Source organism: Mytilus edulis, chromosome 7 (genome assembly GCF_963676685.1).
Source record: "Mytilus edulis chromosome 7, xbMytEdul2.2, whole genome shotgun sequence".
Classification (NCBI taxonomy): Eukaryota; Metazoa; Mollusca; class Bivalvia; order Mytilida; family Mytilidae; genus Mytilus; species Mytilus edulis.
In genome coordinates, this window is record NC_092350.1 from 9,017,253 (window position 1) to 9,038,641 (window position 21,389).

General features: G+C 32.2%; 1 protein-coding gene across 1 annotated transcript; it reads right to left on the reverse strand.

The window, feature by feature from the left end:
* On the reverse strand, window positions 1–13,535 carry LOC139482937 (uncharacterized). Its single transcript, XM_071266966.1, has 9 exons — window positions 13,525–13,535; window positions 11,723–11,812; window positions 10,947–11,014; window positions 10,267–10,443; window positions 5,831–5,995; window positions 3,060–3,173; window positions 2,411–2,689; window positions 1,556–1,697; window positions 1–280 (listed from the first exon to the last, which is right to left on the reverse strand). The coding sequence occupies exons 1-9, from the start codon at window positions 13,533–13,535 to the stop codon at window positions 1–3; spliced, it is 1,326 nt and encodes a 441-aa protein (XP_071123067.1).
* Between the last annotated feature and the right edge of the window lie 7,854 nt (window positions 13,536–21,389).

Genomic DNA, 21,389 nt, shown 5'->3' on the forward strand with positions numbered 1-21,389 from the left:
CTAACATACAAAACCTTCTGACCGGTTTCTGTCAAATACATATACCTTGTTTGTTACTTCCTGGGTGAAAACAGGTGAGGTTGCACATTTCAAACCGTTATTTTCAACACATTGGTGATAAGGTGGAACAAGATCCCATTGTACTACAAAATCTCTGGTAACAGTCCTTCCGATGTAATCCTCTCTGATGCGAGGCGCAGTCTCGGGATTATCCGGGTACGCATCTCTGTCTATGTAAAACAAATATCCGCCATTTGTTATTTGCAGCGTGAACGTAACCCTGGAAATATATGAATTAAACATTTTATTTGAATTTGCATACGTCTCATAAAGTACATTAATTAATTATGATGAGACAATCACTCTGAATTGAGTTTCTTAAGAAACATTTTAAGAATGTCAATATAGCAGATGGAGATATAGTTGCTTATTGATATCGGAATAGAACAATTTCGGTATGATTTTGACACATTTGTGTGACGTGCAGTTATATTTTGTGTGTGGTATCTAGTTGTACTGTCGTAAATTCATGGTAGGTATCCTTTGTTATTCAGTAGTTTACATGTTGTATTGCATTTTATTATTCATTTACTTATTTCTGTGTCCTTAGTTTTTGTGTGTTCATTTGAACTGCATTACTGTCACGTAATGTTATCATTTTAGCCGTATGTTAATATTGCCATAAATGCAGGAGGTTTTGTTATCCAGAAAGCTAGGTTCAACCCAAAATTATTTCTGAAAAGGTTCTGTTCCAAGTCAGGAATATAGTAGTTGTTATCAAACAGTCCGTGTCTATGTATGTTTGCGTTAGTTTTTGTTGCAGTTCAGTATTTCTGTTGTCTCGTTGTTTTCCTCTTATTATTGATGTGTTTCCCCTCGGTTTTTATTTTATAATCCGGATTAATTTTCTTTTAATCGACTTATGACTATTGGACAGCGGTAAACTGTTGTCTCTCTCTATACGAATGAGATATTTTTCCATAGAGACATAGGTACAAATATTTAAAAAAAACAATATAGGTTACCGTATTTTAAACCTTGAGTAAAATCCATACATTCAAATGCATATTTCGCTTAATATGACAGTTTCAGTTATTTTGTTTATTTTCTTTGGTTACATCTTCTGACATCAGACTCGGACTTCTCTTGAAATGAATTTTAATGTGCGTATTGTTATGCGTTTACTTTTCTACATTGGTTAGAGGTATAAGGGGAGGGTTGAGATCTCACAAACATGTTTAACCCCGCCGCATTTTTGCGCCTGTCCCAAGTCAGGAGCCTCTGGCCTTTGTTAGTCTTGTATTATTTTATTTTTAGTTTCTTGTGTACAATTTGGAAATTAGTATGGCGTTCATTATCACTGGACTAGTATATATTTGTTTAGGGGCCAGCTGAAGGACGCCTCCGGGTGCGGGAATTTCTCGCTACATTGAAGACCTGTTGGTGACCCTCTGCTGTTGTTTTTTATTTGGTCGGGTTGTTGTCTCTTTGACACATTCCCCATTTCCATTCTCAATTTTATTACAGTTTAGTTGAAATAAAGGTATTCACTTACATATCTTCATGTTGAAATGGCAAGTGTTCATTCCATTCATTAAATGGGACATTTGACTCCCGGCAAAGATAATCGTCTGGTGTCGGTAGTTCTTTATTTACTCGACAACCACGAGCTATTGGAGGAATTGTAATATTTCCATCTACAATATATTATCGTACGAGTTGTTAAATATCTACAATAAGAAGACTAGGTGTTGTTGCCAGTGTAACAACTATCCATCAGAAACCACATGCAATAGAACTTAATAACTATTGATGACCGCAAAGTCAACAACAATGGATAAACCCCATATTGCATAGGTATTAAAAGGCTCCAAAATAATTAATTCAAAACAATTGAACGAGAAAAGCATAGACATAGTAACAAAACAATTTTAACAAAACAAAAAATATGATATACGACAAACAACAACAACTGAATACATGCTCCTGACTTGGGATAGTTACAAACATAATTCTGCGGGTTTAGACTAATTGAAGGCGCCATGTAGTATATACAATTTTTGTAAACAAATTACTTCGTGTAAATTATAGAGCAGTAATGAGCTTGCCTCTATTGACTTTTGTGATATATATTTTTGCCCACATTGTATTGCAGTTTTATTTAAAGAATGTCATGGGAACAAACATGTTCATTGATGAAATAAGAATGCCATATCTCCGCTAGTGGTGTATACAGATTTTATACAATCATGACGTCGTGTAGAACACAAGTTAACGTTTTAAACAGTTTACTTTAATTAACGTATTAAATATCATGCAAATAAAATTATATTTTACAAAAAAATAGGTAGTAACTGCACAAAAAGAGGAGTGATTATGTATCTTTAAAAATGATACAGTCTATTTGTACCTCTTTCCAAAGTTAGTTTCAATACACCATTGTTTATTCCATATTTAAATCCAGTTACAAAGTGTTCTCTGCCTGTCTCACTTGGGGGATATGCACTATTGTTCACTCTGAAAATTGCTGTTACGTTTAACACAGCATGATTGATTGTAACCTGGTTCGTCCATTTTGTCTCACGTGGTATAGGGTCATTAGGGTCTTCAGGTGTTTCTACAGGGTCATCTGTAGGATTGGCAGTTAAAAACTTTGCCAGAGCAAATTTGATATCTGAATCCTTGGTTACTTAAATGTAAAATAAATGCTTTTTAATTTAGACATTGAATAGCCTTGCATGCGCTAACAATCATTATATTTCTACGTGTTCTTGAATGTGAAGAAATGAAAGCTATTGCAGTGTCATTGTCCTAACGTTCAAATCACAAGCTACTGATAACGTACAGTTGTGTTCAATGTTCTTTGAAAAAAATGTTATGTTAATTAAGTATTTACGACTTTTTAATTTATTTTTTCTCTACGAGAAATATCTATATATGAAATATTTCTAAATGAGTTCGTATTGAAGAAAAGTATAGTGCTGGCAGTATTCATTCATTATGATATTATACTTTAACCAATTACTTAAATGGAAGACATGAAATTAGGTGAATCTTACTTGTCTGACAGTGTTTTCCGCCAAATCCTTCGGTACAATTGCAAGAAGAAGCAATTTCACTAATACAAGTACCCGGGTAGCAACGGCTACTGTTCTTTCGCCATGAACAAGCCTCTGCAATACAAATATCATCAGCTTGATCAAGTTCATACTTTTTGAATCCTTTTAAAATCAGGCACATTACAGTTGTTCATCATTTGTAGGATGTGGTTGTGCTTTCGATTCTGTCATTTGATAAGGGATGTTCTGTTTTAAGGTAGCACAATACAAAGATTTTATAACTCCAACTCCCAAGTTTTAAAATACTGTAACTTTCTTAATAATGCTTGAAAATTTATAAAAGTGGTAGTTTTGGATAGCTAACAGATTACTCTTTCAAATAAATGCAATGTTAGTATTATGCAAATATTATGTAACCAATTATAATGTTAACTGTGTCTAAAATATTTTTCACCAAATTTCCACTTTCAAATGAAATTAGCTTCTGCATAGGTATCCCTAGAGGGTTGATTTTATTATACGTTGTTCCTATGGCCATTATCTACAAAAGGGTGTCTTAGATTTCAGATAGAATGTATAGAACAAATTTTACACCTAATTGAACCTTATCTTCTTTTATGTGGTTAGGATGTTTACACTAATTAGAGATTTATAAGAGAATGGAACACCATAGAGACAATCTGAGACACCCTTTTGAAGCCCATGATGTGTTGATTAAGATTCCGTTAAAATTTTCAGTATAGTTAAAGAGATGATAGAGCTAAATTCATTCAAGTGAATCTACCCAGATTTTGCCACTAATTACATAAGAAATGATTACATAATAATTGCATAATAAAAATATTGCATTCATTTAAAAGATTAATCTTTTATCTATCTATATATACCTCTTTTATTATTTTCTATGCATTCATAAGAAAGTTACAGCATTTCAAAGGTTAGTGATTGGAAGTAAAAAAATCTTTGTATTGTGCTACCTTAAAATTTCGTTTGAGTTCGATATTATTTAACGCTGAAGTCATATTTTAAACTTTGTCCTTTTAAGATGAAGGATTTATATTCTAGTCAAGAAATGTATGGTTTGTAATATAGCCCAAATCGATCTTTAAACGACTTTTCAGTAATCGCGAGTACAATAATATTAGTATTGTTTGGCCTTTATAATTATTTAACTGTGTTTGTGTAATATATCGATTGTATGAGACGAGGCTTACGGATGCCATCACGAGTTGGTTTACCGTTATGGAATAATCGTTTCACAAATGATATCGGATATGTTCCTTAAGTCGTAACTACAATCCCCTTCCCTTTCATGAATGTGACCTACCCAATTAGACTATTTACCGGATTTGTTATCACATAAGCAACACGACGGGTGCCACATGTGAAGCAGGATGTGCTTACCCTTCCGGAGCACGTGAGATCACCCCTAGTTTTTTGGTGGGGTTCGTTTTGTTTATTCTTTAGTTTTCTTTGTTGTATCATGTGTGCTGTTGTTTGTTTGTCTTTTTCAATTTTAGCCATGGCGTTGTCAGTTTGTTTTAGATTTATGAGTTTGACTGTCTCTTTGGTATCTTTCGTCCCTCTTTTATAAAACTGATTTAAGCAAGTTCTGTACGAACTGATTTTATCAAGCATTTCACTATAATATATAGCTTTGTTTACCATATTTCTGGAAGCATTTATTTATGTTTTGGTTTTGTTGTTATTGGTAAATTACTACGATTTGTCATTAGTGAGACAGGCGTTAAATGGGTTTATTTTAGCTTGGATAGGGGGTATTAGAAAAAGAAACATGACACAGTATAATTAGTTTTCACGCTTATATTTAAGAATTGAATGCTGCTTTTTGTAAATTTATTGGGGTGTAAAAGCGTTGACCGAAGTACATTTTGTATGAGGCGCGGAAGCGCTTCATTCTTAAAATGTGCGCACGGTAAACGCTTTTACATCCCTATAAAGTTACAAAAAGAAGCATTCAATACTTATAATTACATTCTTTTAGCTAGAATCATGAAAACACGATTTTTATCAAGTTTTCATTTAATTTGCCTGTGCACTTTATTGTGGGACCTCGTGTCATCATGAATGATAAATGTTATTGTCTAATACAATTGTTTCAGGAATAGCACGTGCTGTGCAGTTAGCCAATCAGAATAACGTATTATAATGAAACATACATCTAATGTAATTATTTTATCACTTTCCTGTTAACCGAATACATCTATTCGCTTACAAACATTGTTATGTATTAAACTTCATTCTTATAATTTCAGGAACTTCGCGTTATGGCTTCCAAAAACAATCTTTATTTTACCGTTATTTACCATTTGCTTTGTTTCACATACACCACTTTTCAACTTTCTGCATTACATTTTGTACGAACACATGTGGTAGCGGTATCATTCACAACGAATAACTTTCGGTGCATTCTACATGTATACCGTTATTTCAATGTTTTTGTCAATGTGAATAATTTCATGTTGATATCAGATTTGTTATAGTCTGTAGAATATTTATGGGGACATCCAGATATGTTTCCATTGAAGAGACAACTCTATTGTTTAAGAAGCTATTTTTGGTTTACAGTTTAAAAAGACAAAATAAAATAAAGTTTTATTATAGTTACCATAAAATAACAGCCGCAATCGCTGGTATAAAAGATATATTACATAGATAATAATGAATACACAGAAGTCAATCATTTAATTGTAGTTGAATTTAAACAGTTGATCTGTATGACACCTTACCACGTATAAGCTATATCTTACGTATACAATTCTTCATGAAAGAATCATCACTGCCATGTTTGTCCTTATGTCTTGTATAGGCCCTCCAATACAGTTTGTCTTGTATCTCCCCTTCACAATACTCACAGTGATTGTCTGACACAGATGTACAACTTCTGTAGTTGCAGTGTTTTATACTAGGACAAACTACAATACAAAACTCAAACTAAAATGTGATTTAGGGATTAGAAAATGCAAAGTATTTCAACGACTTTCATCTCCTGGATTCATTAGTGTATTGACTGAAAAAAAGTTTTTAATCAAATATCGCCAATATATTTTTTATGCATGTTTTATATTATACTAAGTAAAGCTACTTTATCTATCAATGATTATTTCAATTTTTAGCCACCAGATAATTCTGTGTAGCTATTGTATAAGAACATTCGTATTCCTCTTTTATCAGCTAGAAATGCAATATATCAATTGCTTGATGCCGTTGAAACTTTTCGGCGAACATAGAACAAAACATGTTTCCACAGGACTTATAAGGAGAAATTATATAATGAAATGAGCATGAAAATTCTAATGCAACAACGTTTGTAATGTTCATTTTGATTGGCTAACGCGTCGCCAGTAAACTTAATTTGCAACCATCAAATCCCCAATTGATGCCGTCGGAGCTTAAAATGCAATTCAGTTATCTCCTAATTATCCTTTTAAAAGATAATATTTTACTCAGTAATTTACAAGAATGTGTCCCCAGTACATAGATGCCCCATCTGTACTTTTATTTTCAATGTTCAGTGGCCATGGACAAATGAAAAGAGGAGAAAATCTCTAATTTGGCATTAAAATTAGAAAGATAATATAATAGGGAACATGTGCACTAAGTTTCAAGTTGATTGGACTTTAACTTCATCGAAAATCACCTCGACCAAAAGCTTTAACATGGAACGGGACAGACGGGCGAACGGACGGACGAACGGATGAACGAACGGACTTACGACCGGACGAAAGAACAGACGGACGAACGGATGGACAGACCAGAAAGCATGATGCCCTGTTTGGAGACCGTGTTGAATACACCTATAACCTCTTATCGGATAAAATATAAAACAGTCAGTCTAATAACTGGACTTACATCTAGAAATTGATAATAAAGAGTCGATTGAAAACAAAAATTTTCTACAAAAGAGATGATGACAGTCAATTATCAAACCACATTGTTACATGGAGAAATTTGACGCTGGTTATTAAAGATTTATACTCTGTATGACCTTTTGCGATTTCTTCTCTTGACAATGTGATTCAACTAGATATGTTGGTAGTATACGTACACAATAATTATTGTTTGAACACATTTACTCAAAAAACTAGTATATATAAATGTTCTGGACCATATGAGTATTTGGACAATACGCGTATGGTCATGACCATACGCGTATACTCATATGGTCCGACCATATGAGTATAATACTCGTTTGGTTGCTAACGGGCCGGACCATAGAAGTATTTGGACCATATAAGTATTTTTTTTAATAACATTATAAACATTTCAATAATACAAAAACTTTACCTAAAAAGCAGTGAAGGTTACATGACAATTTATTGATTTTATAATAAAACAAAATACGGAAAGAATTAATATTGTTTCATCGCTAGTGATCAATCGCTAGTTACATTCTTGCATATAGGCTTGGGGTGACATTTCCACACGGTATCATGGCAAAACAGAGAAGGCAAAAATATCCTCAGTTGGCTTTCTTTAGTACTTGTAGGTCGCGCTTGGTTTAGTTTAAACATATATAATCTACTCAAAGTAAAATGGATTGGACACACGTAAACCATACTTATGAAGATCGCTCCGTATATCAATAAATTACAATACAATATTAATGTGAGCATGCAATAATTTACAATATACCATATTTACGAGTCTATCAATTGAAAAAAAGATGAAACAGTAATAACGTAAAAATTAGTAATGATGATGAGGATCACGTGAATGTAACGTAAATATACTTTTATTTTCGATTTGGTAATAAGCTCCTCTCGTATTCATTTTAGTTTTTTCCGTTTTACTGGGATTATGCATTACTTTTTGAAGATAACTCAATAAAAAGTAAAATCACAAAAATACTGAACTTAGAGGAAATATAATCGGAAAGTACATAATCACATGGCAAAATCAAATAACAAAACACATCTGACTTGGTACAGGCATTTTCAAATGTAGAAAATGGTGGATTAAACCTGGTTTTATGACGCTAAACCTCTCACTGTAAAGACAGTTTCATCAAATTCCGTAATATTTACAATGATGGATGAACCTCACAGTCATAATACATAAATAGTCAAAATATGGGTACAGCAGTCATTATCGTGTAACAGTTTTAAAAGAAACAATTTAACAGAAAACACATCTATCAAAGAAACACAAAAAGTCGCATATACAAAACACACCAGCAAAAAATGAAAGATGATACAAACACATTGACGGGTTGTTTAAGTACCGAGCCACGTTAAATGAATATCACATAAAACAATCCAGCAGTAAAAGTAATATTAATAATAGATCAAAGACAAATGAAAGAACAATATAACACGTTGTTAAGATGATAAACAACATAAGTACGCAGAATCTATGCATCAAGACCATCATTTATTATTTGTGAAGTTGATACGGAATATTTATCAACAAGGTCTTGGTACCTTCTGATGAACTTTTTTAGAAAAAGGACGAGACGTGATAAAAGCGGTTCGGAAGCACAGATTCATAATTTTCATATACAGAACTATAACAATACACCATTGTGCTGTCAAATGGTTCGACATATATACCTTGTATAATTTACGGATAAGGACCATCTTGGCAGTAATAGGGTAAGAGATTTAATACCGTTATTTGTTTGAAAAAAATCATTTCAAGTGTTCAACATGTTAAATTTACTCTTTAAATAATCTTTACGAGGCTTGAACTTCGTTTTAAAGATCTCGCTGTAGCCTCTTTTTTGTCATTTCTCCACTTAACATTCACATGATTAAATCGACTTTCAAAGATTGATTTATTTTTTTATCAAGTAGTAATCATATGGTTGATCAAAACAGGATGTTTCGGTACCATCAAATTAACAAAAGTAGGCCATTCTGATAAAAATGCAAATTCGGTCTGAAGATCAATTTTCAAAATCAGTCCAAATAACTTCTTAAATTGGTCAGGTGACACAAAACGCAAACTTAATCTGAAATTAATCATTATATGATAATGTTAAAAAAGGAACTTAATACATAATTGAAAAGTCTGGACAAGATTTTGATTTCGGAAGGTTATCAGGAAAATCATGGATAACACACATGGACACGCTCAGGCCAATAAGTGATGGGGCCATTGAAATAAAAAAAAAATGATATAAGCACAAGATTTCGTATAAACAAGCCCAGTAGTCAGCACTTTTTGTGCTGACATGAATTATCATTGATATGGTTATATTTATAAATTAACTGTTTACAAAATTTAGAAATTTTTGAAAAACTAAGGCATAGATTACCTTAGCTGTATTTGGCAAAACTTTGAGGAATTTTGGTCCTCAATGCTCTTCAACTTCGTACTTTATTTGACCTTTTTAACTTTTTGGATTCGAGCGTCACTGATGAGTCTTTTGTAGACGAAACGCGCGTCTGGCGTATATACAAAATTTAGTCCTTGTATCTATGATGAGTGTATTCTCTATGATGTGCAATTTTTTTTAAATTACACTATAGGAGGCTAAACAATGTAAGATCTGATCAACATGATACGCAATAACGGTTTACCTAATAGAAGAGTAAAAACGTTATGTTGTCCCTTTCATTAATTTCATGTCAGCTGCACTTGATTCAAACCTCTGTTAAATCGAAATTTTGACACTATCCCGTCGGTTTTGAGATAATGCAATTTGACTGTATTTACGTAACATCCAAATTTTATCAACCTTCACAAAAGCATTGCATCAAAGCTGGCACCATGACAAACTGTGAGATCGTTATATAGTGAGTGTGTGCAAGTTTCATAATGTCCCTGATTTATTCGCTTTTAACGATTTTGACCTACATGTCATTAGTCTTATTACTAAAAGTTAATTCTAGGTTTATAGATATAGGAAGATGTGGTGTGAGTGCCAATGAGACAACTCTCCATCCAAATAACAATTAATAAAAATAAACCATTATAGGTCAATGTAAGGCCTTCAACACGGAGCATTGGCTCACACCGAACAACAAGCATAACATCACAACATATAAAACACACAATAAAATATCAATTGGCAGGCTTAACTCAATCATAAAGAGTAAATTAACATGGTTGTTTACCAAATTATGCTTCCCTTTTGGGAAATATGCTCTGATGTTTTATTTTTTTGCAAACCAATATAATTAATTATAACAGATTCTAAATAACATTAACACAGCAACCTTATTACATAATATGTACATACTCGAACAATATCCCCTGTTATCATTATAGAATCCTTGGTTGCAGTTTTCACAATTGTTTGGCTGTGTACAAGTTCCACCGCCATAATTTTGTGTTCTACCGCCACGATAGATAATCTTATCGTCACTGTAACTTCTGTGGCAAGCACCATTTAGATTTGTTCTTCCAGCGCAAACAGCTTGAACAAAAATCAAAACATAAAAATAAATCCTACAATTACATTGTAAGTGATCACACAGTACCTTTTCTGAAATTAATTTCCATGAGCTTGAGTTAGACTCTAAATTACTTCCAAACAAAAGGCATTAAATTATCTTAATTATGCAACAATTTCATCTGTACCTAATTAACACGAATGATACTTGCAAGATCTAAAAAGATATGTGGCTTCAAAATTATGATTTTTGCAACGATCTGATGCATATCTTTTCTTAAAAATCATATATTCACTATACTCTGTTTCTAACATTTGTGTCTACGGTTGATCTTGGCGAAACAAATCAAAAAACAATAGCTAAATGGAGTTTAATCTAAATAACAAATCAACAATGACATAATTCATCCGGCAAATTGTATTATTGCAAAGGATTTTGTTTTATCTATTTAAAGCAATTGGAAATTTGACAGACACACTACTCATTATGCATGGTACAAAATCGTACACATTGATGAAAGTCTTACCATAATTGCAACCGGTTGACTCATAAACCCATCCTGAGCAGCATGCATATCGGGATCTTGATACTGATCTTAAATACAGAGGTAGTTGATTAGTAACATAAGTTATGTAAGTTGACTTGAAGTCTTAAAAAAAATGTAGGTTATATATTAATAAGTTATGTTGTGCCTATGGAAGATGTGTCATGACGCTTTTGTAGGAAAGAGGCCAGTTATAAATTATTGCCTATATGTGTGATATTAAATTCATTGTTTCATTAATTGGAAACGTCTTCGATAAACACAGTAATAATCTCAAGCAAATTTTATCCGATATTTTTTTACTTTATTGTACATTATTTAGTACTCGTAGCCATATAGTTAAAATATTTTTGTATTTTTAATCTTTACTCTTATACTTTATAAAACCCTAACAAATTTAAGATTAAATTGATTAGAAAATCAATAGTTATGTTAAGCTTAATATACTATCATACACGTATGTCTGTTCAATAAAAAAAAAGCCTTGCATCTATATACCGCATATTTGTTGGTAATTCCAGTTATCATTGGATGTATAAAATATGCTGAATAATGTAAAATAGTATGTTTTAAATTGTGTCCTTGGTCCTTTAAATAAATGAGTGACTAAGTCCAGCCCAATTACAAAAAATGAATTCAGAGAAGCAGGTCTTCAAAATTATGTCACTGGAATCCTGTAAATTGTAGTTTAACTACATTACCAGATAGGGAGCAAGTATTCTCCATCACTTTATTAATTATTGTTCTTAAATGCTCACTTATATTTTGAACACCTCCACCATCCAAATAGCCAACAGCCAGTTTGATCCTTTTTCTTGTAATATTCTCTACGGTAGCACACACTTCCACTATTTGTTAAATGAAAGTAAAAACATATAAATATATATGTAAAATTGTATTTAACCTTTAGATGCAGATTTGAAGTATGCAGAATAAGGTGAGAATCACGTCTATTAAAAATAAAAATGTAAACAGTTCACATTCTATGTACATCGAGCTCAAATATTACCAATTCGTCGTTGTGAATCGTCTGTGAATCGTTGACAATGTTATGGAATTTGATGCGACTGTCATACAAGTGAGAGGTTTAGCTAGCTATAAAACCAGGTTCAATCCACCATTTTCTACATTAGCAAATTCCTGTACCAAGTCAGGAATATGACAGTTGTTATCCATTCGTTTGATGTGTTTGGACTTTTGATTTTGCCTTTTGATTTTGAACTTTCCCTTTTGAATTTTCCTCGGAGTTCAGTGTTTTTGTGTTTTTACTTTTTACAATACATTTACAGTTTATAAGTAACAATAACATACCACTTATATCAAACTCAAAAAGAGAAATAACTCCTACAGTATAAGATGTTAATAAACATAGATCAACCTAAACGAATGAAGATTTGTAGAAAACATTTAGGCGATAGCTTCTATTCTCTCTGATGAAGCGATTACAAGCAAACAGTATACGGCGAGATCACTCTCATTTTGGAAAATGATCTTTCTCATTAGGAATAATTCTAAAATTGCAATAACTGTTCGACATCATGTATAAAAAGTCTTATTGACAAGTGGGGCAACTACATCAATAATTCAGAAGCAAAAATGACGGAAGAACAAAAAAGATGGAAGAACAAAATAAAACAAAACAAAATCAATAGGTCTTCTTACAGATATGTCAATAAAAATATAAGAAGTTTTGGCAATTGGATTATTTCACAATATATTATTTGTGAAAAGCTAGACATAAAAATTGATAAAATCGAAAAAAATATGTATTTCATTTTCCTATTATGTATGTGTGTTTGCGTATTCGATAATGGTAGTAAACATAAGTCAATACAGTAATACGATTCCTCTGTTGCAATTTATACCCTCCCTTTAAAATGCAAGTTTTACTAAAGCAGCGTGTAAAGTTGTAAAACCCAAATGTTTAATGTTGTAAAGTTTTCATATACAAAGTTTTGTATGTCAAATTAATTCTTATTTCGTGTAGACACTTGATTCATTTTGAAATACAAATAAGTTTAAAAGTTCAAAATAATCAATGTTTTAAGCCCAAGTTGAATCAATGCATTGTAATGTATTGTAGTTCCTGTATAACATGCTTCTTAATTAATAAGCATTAAAAGAGAAATTTGGAAACTAGACATCCGTGATACTTACAAATGTTAAAAAATAATGTATTAGCTTTTTAATATGTAAAAGAAATATTCGTTCAAATTTATATGATCTAAAAATGAAGGATCATAATGTTAATGAGATTGCAAATCGATCTAATAAACAATGTTTCTTTAACATTCTCTTTTTAATCACATAAGAAGTTATTTGACGGTGACTGTTTTAAAACATCCGACCTCTAGTAATATCCGTTTTACACGTTAATGTAAATTTGCCACCCATTACAAAATAATGTATCCTTATTTAAAGAATTTTGTCACATAATTAAAATAAATAATTGCATGATGTCAAAATGTTAATTGAAGACAAAACTTAAGCCATGCGGTGTTAGAAAGTCTTTAAACTCTTCTTATTCTGTTTTTTTTTCATAACCCTAAGACGAACCTACTTATCACGCATATCGTAATATCACAAAATTACCAAACTCTGAAGCTAATTCAAAACAGAAAGTTCCTAATCATATGGCAAAACCAATGCATTTTAAACATCAATCGAATGGATGACAACTATCATATGCCTGACTCGGTAAAAGCATTATATATACTAGCATACTAGTACGCCACGGTAACCAAATAGGTAAAGCTGTTACTCACGAACGTGTTTCAAATATTGTAGGTTGTGGATTCCTTATACAACTAGGTCTGTTATTTTAAAGTTATGTTAACAATGCTCTTCAACTTTGTATTTGTTTGGCTTTTTAACTATTTTGATCTGAGCGTCACTGATGAGTCTTATGTAGACGAAACGCGCGTCTGGCGTATAAAATTATAATCCTGGTACTTTTGATAACTATTTGTCTAGTCAGCTATGAAAGGCCCCAACGTGAAAACAGATGAAACAATTTTTAAAGAGAACAAAAATCCTCCTTAATTATATAACAATTGAACAAATCGAAATGAGTGTCGGGTGAGACATGCGCATATTCACTCGACCCTCTCTTATCATAATCAGTTGTTTAACATTACATCTTAAAACGACATTTTAGTTGGAGGTGACTTTACTCATTATTCTGGCTCAAACCCCAAAAACGGCTGCAACATCTGCAACAGACGACAAACATAAAGTACCTATCTTATTATATATAAGAGTATCCACAGCTCCTGAACAAAATATCTAAACAAATAACAACAGTTCAATAAATCATGATTTACATGACAGAATTTAGTGTAAAGACGTTACAATATTTCAGATATTGGCAAGACATTGTGCAATGCTAAAATATAAGTACTATTTATATGTATGTACCTAGCGGATTTATTTCATTGTATGATTATTCTATTATAATATCAATATAATGGTAAAAAGTAAAATAACAAAAATACTGAACTCCGGGGGAAATTTTAACTATAACATCTCTAAGCAAATGGCAAATCAAACGAATGGACAACAGCTACCGTATTGCTGACTTGGTATAACAGTACGGATTCTTTTTTGTTACATAATGTGTTCTTCTTTTGTAGATGGTTGAGTGTATAGATATAGGAAGATGTGGTGTGAGTGCGAATGAGACAAGTCTCCATCGAAATAACAATTAATAAAAGTAAACCATTATAGGTCAATGAACGGCCTTCAACACGGAGCATTGGCTCACACCGAACAACAAGCTATAAAGGGCCCCAAAATTACTAGTGTAAACACATTCAAACGGGAAAACCAACGGTTTAATCTATATAAAAAATCGAGAAACGAGAAGCACGTATAAATTTCATAAACAAACGACAACTACTGTACATCAGATTCCTGACTTAGTACTGGTGCAAACATTTGCAGCGGGATTAAACGTTTTAATTTTACCAAACATTCTCCCTTTTTCTGAAACAATAGCATAACATCAGAACATAGAAAACCACACTATAAAATATGAATTGCAAGACTTAACTCAATCCAAAAACGTAAATTAACACAATATGAACGAATAAATTTGATCTGCGATACCTGAATGCAAATGCAAATTTAATAAAATATAAGGGACAAACATTAAAGGCCAAAAAGCAAATAAACAAGTCCAAACAAAGCCATGGCAAAACACCACCGCGAAATATCTAACCCTTCAAAAATAATCACTTACAAAAAAAAGCGGTTTTAATAATATCTACAGGTAAATAAAAAAAAAATTGTCGTTTTAGGTATACTACTTATGTGTATAAAATTCTTCCAATAATTAGGAATACCAAGAAAGTTCTGTCATATAAATACATAAGTTAACACTAGATACAAATTGGGGTGAAAATCAACAATACAACTATACAATTAGAGCTAGCTAAAACTTCCCTGTACAGATTTAAGGAGAATAATCCTGACGTTCATACAAATGTAGTACGAAGAAGTGAAAATTGGTAGATAGTATGTTTTCATTTATTGTTTTTTCTATATATGTGTGGACTTTAATTAACAATAAATAATAATGTAATCAATTGATATTGCAATGCTCGATTAAAAAGAAAAGTCATCGCACATGACAAGACAAAATATAGTGTTTGATTATTTCTGTATTTGAATGAAATAAGAAAAAGATGGAGCAGTCGCTCTCATATATCGTATAGTCTAGTGCATGCAAATTTATGTTCGTTTTAACCTACATAATCTTAAAAATAGAAATCGCTGGTATGTCAAAGCATGACGAGACTCTTACCCTGTCGACACATCCTGTGTCAACCCGTAAATAGATAGTTCGATTCAATCAGTTGTTTTGTCTCGGGTTGTATTGTCAAGCTAGGACATGATTTAAACATTATTGAATCATAATCAAAATCATCTTTCCAGTTAAAACAATATGTTGCTTGCAAACATTGTTTTTTCATCAACGATTGGGTCGATCACAATTAAGGCAGGTCGTCTAACTGAATCTTATTTTTTCACAACAGCTATACAATCATTACGTTAAATTAAGATGTTTAACTACGAAATGTAAAAGCGTCATCTAGTATTTATCATCGGGGCTGAAAATATTAACAGCCTGTTGTGTGACAATACGTCAAATTATACAATTTACTATATTTGATATATTTATCGGTAAACCACATTGAAGAAAAATAACATAATGAAGTGTTCTCATTTATTTCTATTTTTGTTTTATGTTGTTTTTTTGTCATGCATATTTTCCGATAGCGTTGTCTTGATGTATTAAGTTTTATCTTACCTCCTATACATTTCCGGGAATATGATTGGTTAAAAGCGTCCGCGTGCAAACCGTGAATATTCGATATTAGGTTAGTAGGGAGGCGGGGCTTATCTCATACACGGTTAGTACTGGAGTTATGTCCCTTTATATTCCATATTAGGTAAGAAGGGGGCGGGGCATATTTCATACACGGTAAGCAATGGTGTTATGTCGCTTTATAAAAACAAAACGGTACTAAGAAAAAATCTTAAAAGTTCCAAAAAACGAAGAAATTGATGATTTAGATTGAAATAAATTCATAAAACACATTGAAACCTTACAAGTCGTTAAGATTAATGGACGTTTTTTCTGCAAACTAACAGTATTGAAGACTTGCTAATTTTGAGAATCACTAGTCTTAATTTCACACGTTCAGATGGTCGGCAAGATAAATTCGTTACATAGTGTGCTAGTGACGTAATACGGTATTTATGTAACTAATGATATCATACTGTGAAAGTACTTTAATTATTTAATATCAATTTTGCGTGGTTTACATGTTTGTGGTGTTTAAAATTCGTGGATTATAGCTTTCTGCAGAAATAACAAAACCCAAATCGATTGAATAATTGAAGCAATTAGAAACAAAAATTATTGATAACAACCATACGTTGTTATAAAATTTAGAAAGGAAATGGGGAATATGTCATAGCGACAACAACCCAAACATAGAGAGGACAACAGCCGAAAGCCACCAATGGGTCCTCAATGTAGCGAGAAACTCCCGCATCCGTAGGCGTCCTTCAGCTGGCCACTTAAAAGATGTATACTAGTACAGTGATAATGGACGTCATACTAAACTCCGAATTATACACATGAAACTAAAATTAAAAATCAACAAAGGCCAGAGGCTCCTGGCGTGGGACAGGCGCAAAATTACGGCAGGTGTTAAACATGTTTATGAGATCTCAACCCTCCCCATATACATCTAGCCAATGTAGAAAAGTAAACGCATAACAATAACCACATTTTAATTCAGTTCAAGTAAAGTCCAAGTCCGATATCAGAAGATGTAACAAAAGAAAATAAATAAAATGACAATAATACATAAATAACAACAGACTACTAGCAGTTAACTGACATGCCAGCTCCAGACCTCAATTAAACTGATTGAAAGGTTATGTCTTCATCATATGAATATCAGGCACAATTCCTCCCTTTAGGGGTTTAGTATCATACTATCATAAAATATATGAGAAGAACATAACCCGTGTCATGCCACACGTTGGGGTGTGTTACATACATACTGAAGTCATCATTATTGAGTGCCAGTATATCTTCCAAATATCTCAAAGTATTGTTTAATTTTTGTATCAAATGTTGTTTCGATGGGTCCTTGCTAATTTTAGTCATAAATTGTAACTTATGTTGATTTGTATTGCAAAATATGTTTACTTGTTTGTTAGTCTTTGAAAGCTGACAAGATGCAAAACGTTGGAAATAAAATTACTGCTTTCGAATATTAGAGCATCTTTGCTTACACATTATTTCTATAAATGGAAATTACAAAGTAGAAATTGAAATTGTTTCACACGAGTAATATGAAGTTATTACACTTATAAACACGATATCAAGTGATGAACATTTTACAGATCATTAAAGCTTTTATTTGGGACAAAACATGTAACTTATAACAACAGTTACTTGAACAAATGCTATACATGTACCTTGAATTGTAAACATTTTTTCATATCATAAACAAGCCCAATATAAAAAAAAACTTTGTTCCATATGATAATTATACGGTTAAAAAGGAACACTTTATTGTAGCAGATCATCACCGGAAATCTAACAAATCGTAGAGTTTTTTTGGTTTTTTTTAGTATTCTATATTGTAAATGGGTATAGTCCTGTCTGTTGTTGTAGTTCATAGTGAATTTATTGATATTAAATGTAATATCTAGATTACATGGCATGCGCGTATCCATGTAGTCAAATATAAATGGGCCCAAGTAAACAAAAGCTCTAAAGTTTGGTCTTAGGAGACAGAAAATAACAAAATGACTTTGCACATTTCTGCAAAAAAGTATTTTCTTTGATTTAATATGTTACTGATTTAAATTGGGACACAGACAAAAAATGTGCAAACGATTTAATCCGAGCACATTCAACTTATCATACGAGACGGACTTGTTATGTTGGTCAGGCCAATGTCAACCTATAAATTATACCGTGTAAGACTTGATAGTAGTAGATAAGTATTGGACAAGAAAGAAAGAAGAACAAACTCAAATGTGTTTTGCTGAATCATACGCATATTTTAACAATAACTATATGACGGCGGGCTACAATGTAAGTGTTGAAGTTTTGAAGCAGAATTATATCTTATGACATGTGTATGTGGGGAAATGTCCATATTGTACTAACACAAATGAATGAAGATCAACTGTTCATCAGAGGGAATTTACACATATGGTCACTTTTGCATCTGAAAAAATAGTTAGTACAAATCCTTGGTGTAGACAACTGGTGCATGACTGAAACTGAAAGTCCCATATGTATAGGTGAACATATTTATCCGTTATATTGGTATATGTGTAACATACTACATATTGCGATCGGGAACCAGCCTAGGGTCTTTCCATCTCCTGATTTAGACAACTGTTGTTATATTTTGTTTGATACTTAAAGTTATGGATAAAGCCATTTAAAAATAACCAAAATAAATGGTTCGAAACACAAAACAGTTCTTTATCAGTATTGACATTTTGCTAGATACATTAAGACGTTGGTTATGAAAAAAAACGAATAATATTGAGAATAGAAAAGGGGAATGTGTCAAAGATACAAAACCCCGACCATAGAACAAACAACAGCAGAAGGTCACCAACAGGTCTTCGATGCAGCATGAAATTCCCGCACCCGGAGGCGTCCTTCAGCTGGCCCCCAAACAAATATATTTACTAGTTAAGTGATAATGAACGCCATACTTAACTCCAAATCGTACACAAGAAACTAAAATTATAAACAATACATGACTAACAAAGGCCAGAGGGTCCTGACTTGGGACAGGCGCAAAAATGCGGCGGCGTTGAACATGTTTATGAGAGGTCAACTCTCCCCCTATACCTCTAGCCAATGTAGAAAATAAAACGCGTAACAATACGCACATAAAAATACAGTCCGAGAAGTCCGAGTCTGCTGTCAGAAGATGTAACAAAAGAAATAAACAAAATAACAATAATACATAAATAACAATAGACTACTAGCAGTAAACTGATATGTCAGCTCCAGACTTCAATTAAACTGATTGAAAGATAATGTCTTCATCATATGAATATCAAGGACAATCCTTCCCGGTAGGGGTCTAGTATCATACCATCATAACATCATAACATATTTAGCTATATGTACGAATGATTTCCTTATACCGATGATAAAATTTAGTGAATTTTTTGACTAGTTTGTGATATCGAAAACCCTGGTGTAATATTTTTTCAGGAATACATAAATTTCTCTTGTTAAAATCTTAAACATTGTTACATACACGAGCGAATCGTTCAAGTTTAGATATATAAACGCCGTAAGATGTTGACAAGGGAACGTCACCATCTAAAAATTGATAATTAAACGATAGCAAATGAAAAATCTTTCCGTTAATATATAGATATCAAGATCGAGGAAAGTTCAGTGGTCATTGTAAGTATTAGCTTTATTTACAGTTAGTCCCCATTGGAATTCCGATAACCTGACGAATTTCCAAAGCGAACAAAAATGTTATCTTGTAAAAATTCAAGGGCAGATATAGTATCAAAGCATGTCCAATTGACATAGTGTTTTTGTTAATTGCTTCTAAAAAATGACCTGAAAGAGTTTGAACATATACATTCACATTCTGACTTATTAAATGTCCATTTAATAAGGTGGGTGATTTTTTTCTTAATGAGAATGTGTGAGGCAATGTTGCATATAGGGTAGAAAATTCAAAACTTGAACAAATTCAAAATCACCAATATAAGCATGCAATTTATCAAGTACTTCCAACGAGTTCTTGACACTCAAAACGTAACTAATTACACTATTTTTGGAGGCCTTATTTGAACAATTTATTATCAGGTTTTTGATTGTACTGGTAAGAAGAATATATAATTTAGTAGTGGAACAATGGCTTGAAGACGAAATAAATCTTTATTTGAGTACTCCAAAGGATGTTTTCAAAGTGGTTTCTCGACTTTCGGTACTTTTGTCATTTAACTTTGTACTATAGAAGACAGATAATGTTTTTAAACACTGTATATGCCATTATAATGTTGACAAGTAAAGTTATTTTTGAAGTTTTGTAAACACAGTGAATGTTTAAACTTTAATTCCTCTCTGATACCGATCATAATATTGAACAATTTTGATAGGCATTTATATTTTTTCCCAATATTGAAATACATTGAATACTGATATTAATACATGCATCTTCTCGATCAAATTTAACTCTCGGAACAAAACCAGATATTTCACAATAAATTTGCAATACTTGAACACCGTTACTTATCCTTTCAGGATTACTTTTTTGATAACCGAATGACAACAATAGCAATATGGATTAATAAGTACTGTTACTGGTACTAGTAATTTGTTTTGCACGTCGCATCCTATGCTTATTCAAATTCAGTTGTACATAACATAACTTACCTTGATTCGAGACAAAAAGAGAGCAAAAACAAGATAAAAAGTCCCAAATGCATTGCACTTCCTATCATTGTTTATATAACGTTTATACTAAAACGTGTTCAATTTTTGCCTTGGATTTTAACTCAATGTAATTTACAAACAACATTAACCACTCATAGATCAGTGATTATATGAGGTAAAAACGTTAATGCAACGAAAGTGTTTTATTTTGCTGTCTTGCGCAAATAGAATAGTCAAAAAGGAAGAATTGTTATGCTTATCAATAATTGGTTAATATATTTTGGTAACTAGGAAGTCAAAATTTAACCAATAAGTAACAAGTTGATCAACTACATCTTGGAAGTTTTAATTGTATCTAATATCGCAAGGAATTTTAACAAGATTATTATAATAAAATATAAAACAAAATCGATAGGAATGACAAAACAACAACCCATACTGACCATTTCTGACTCCTGTCAAAGAGA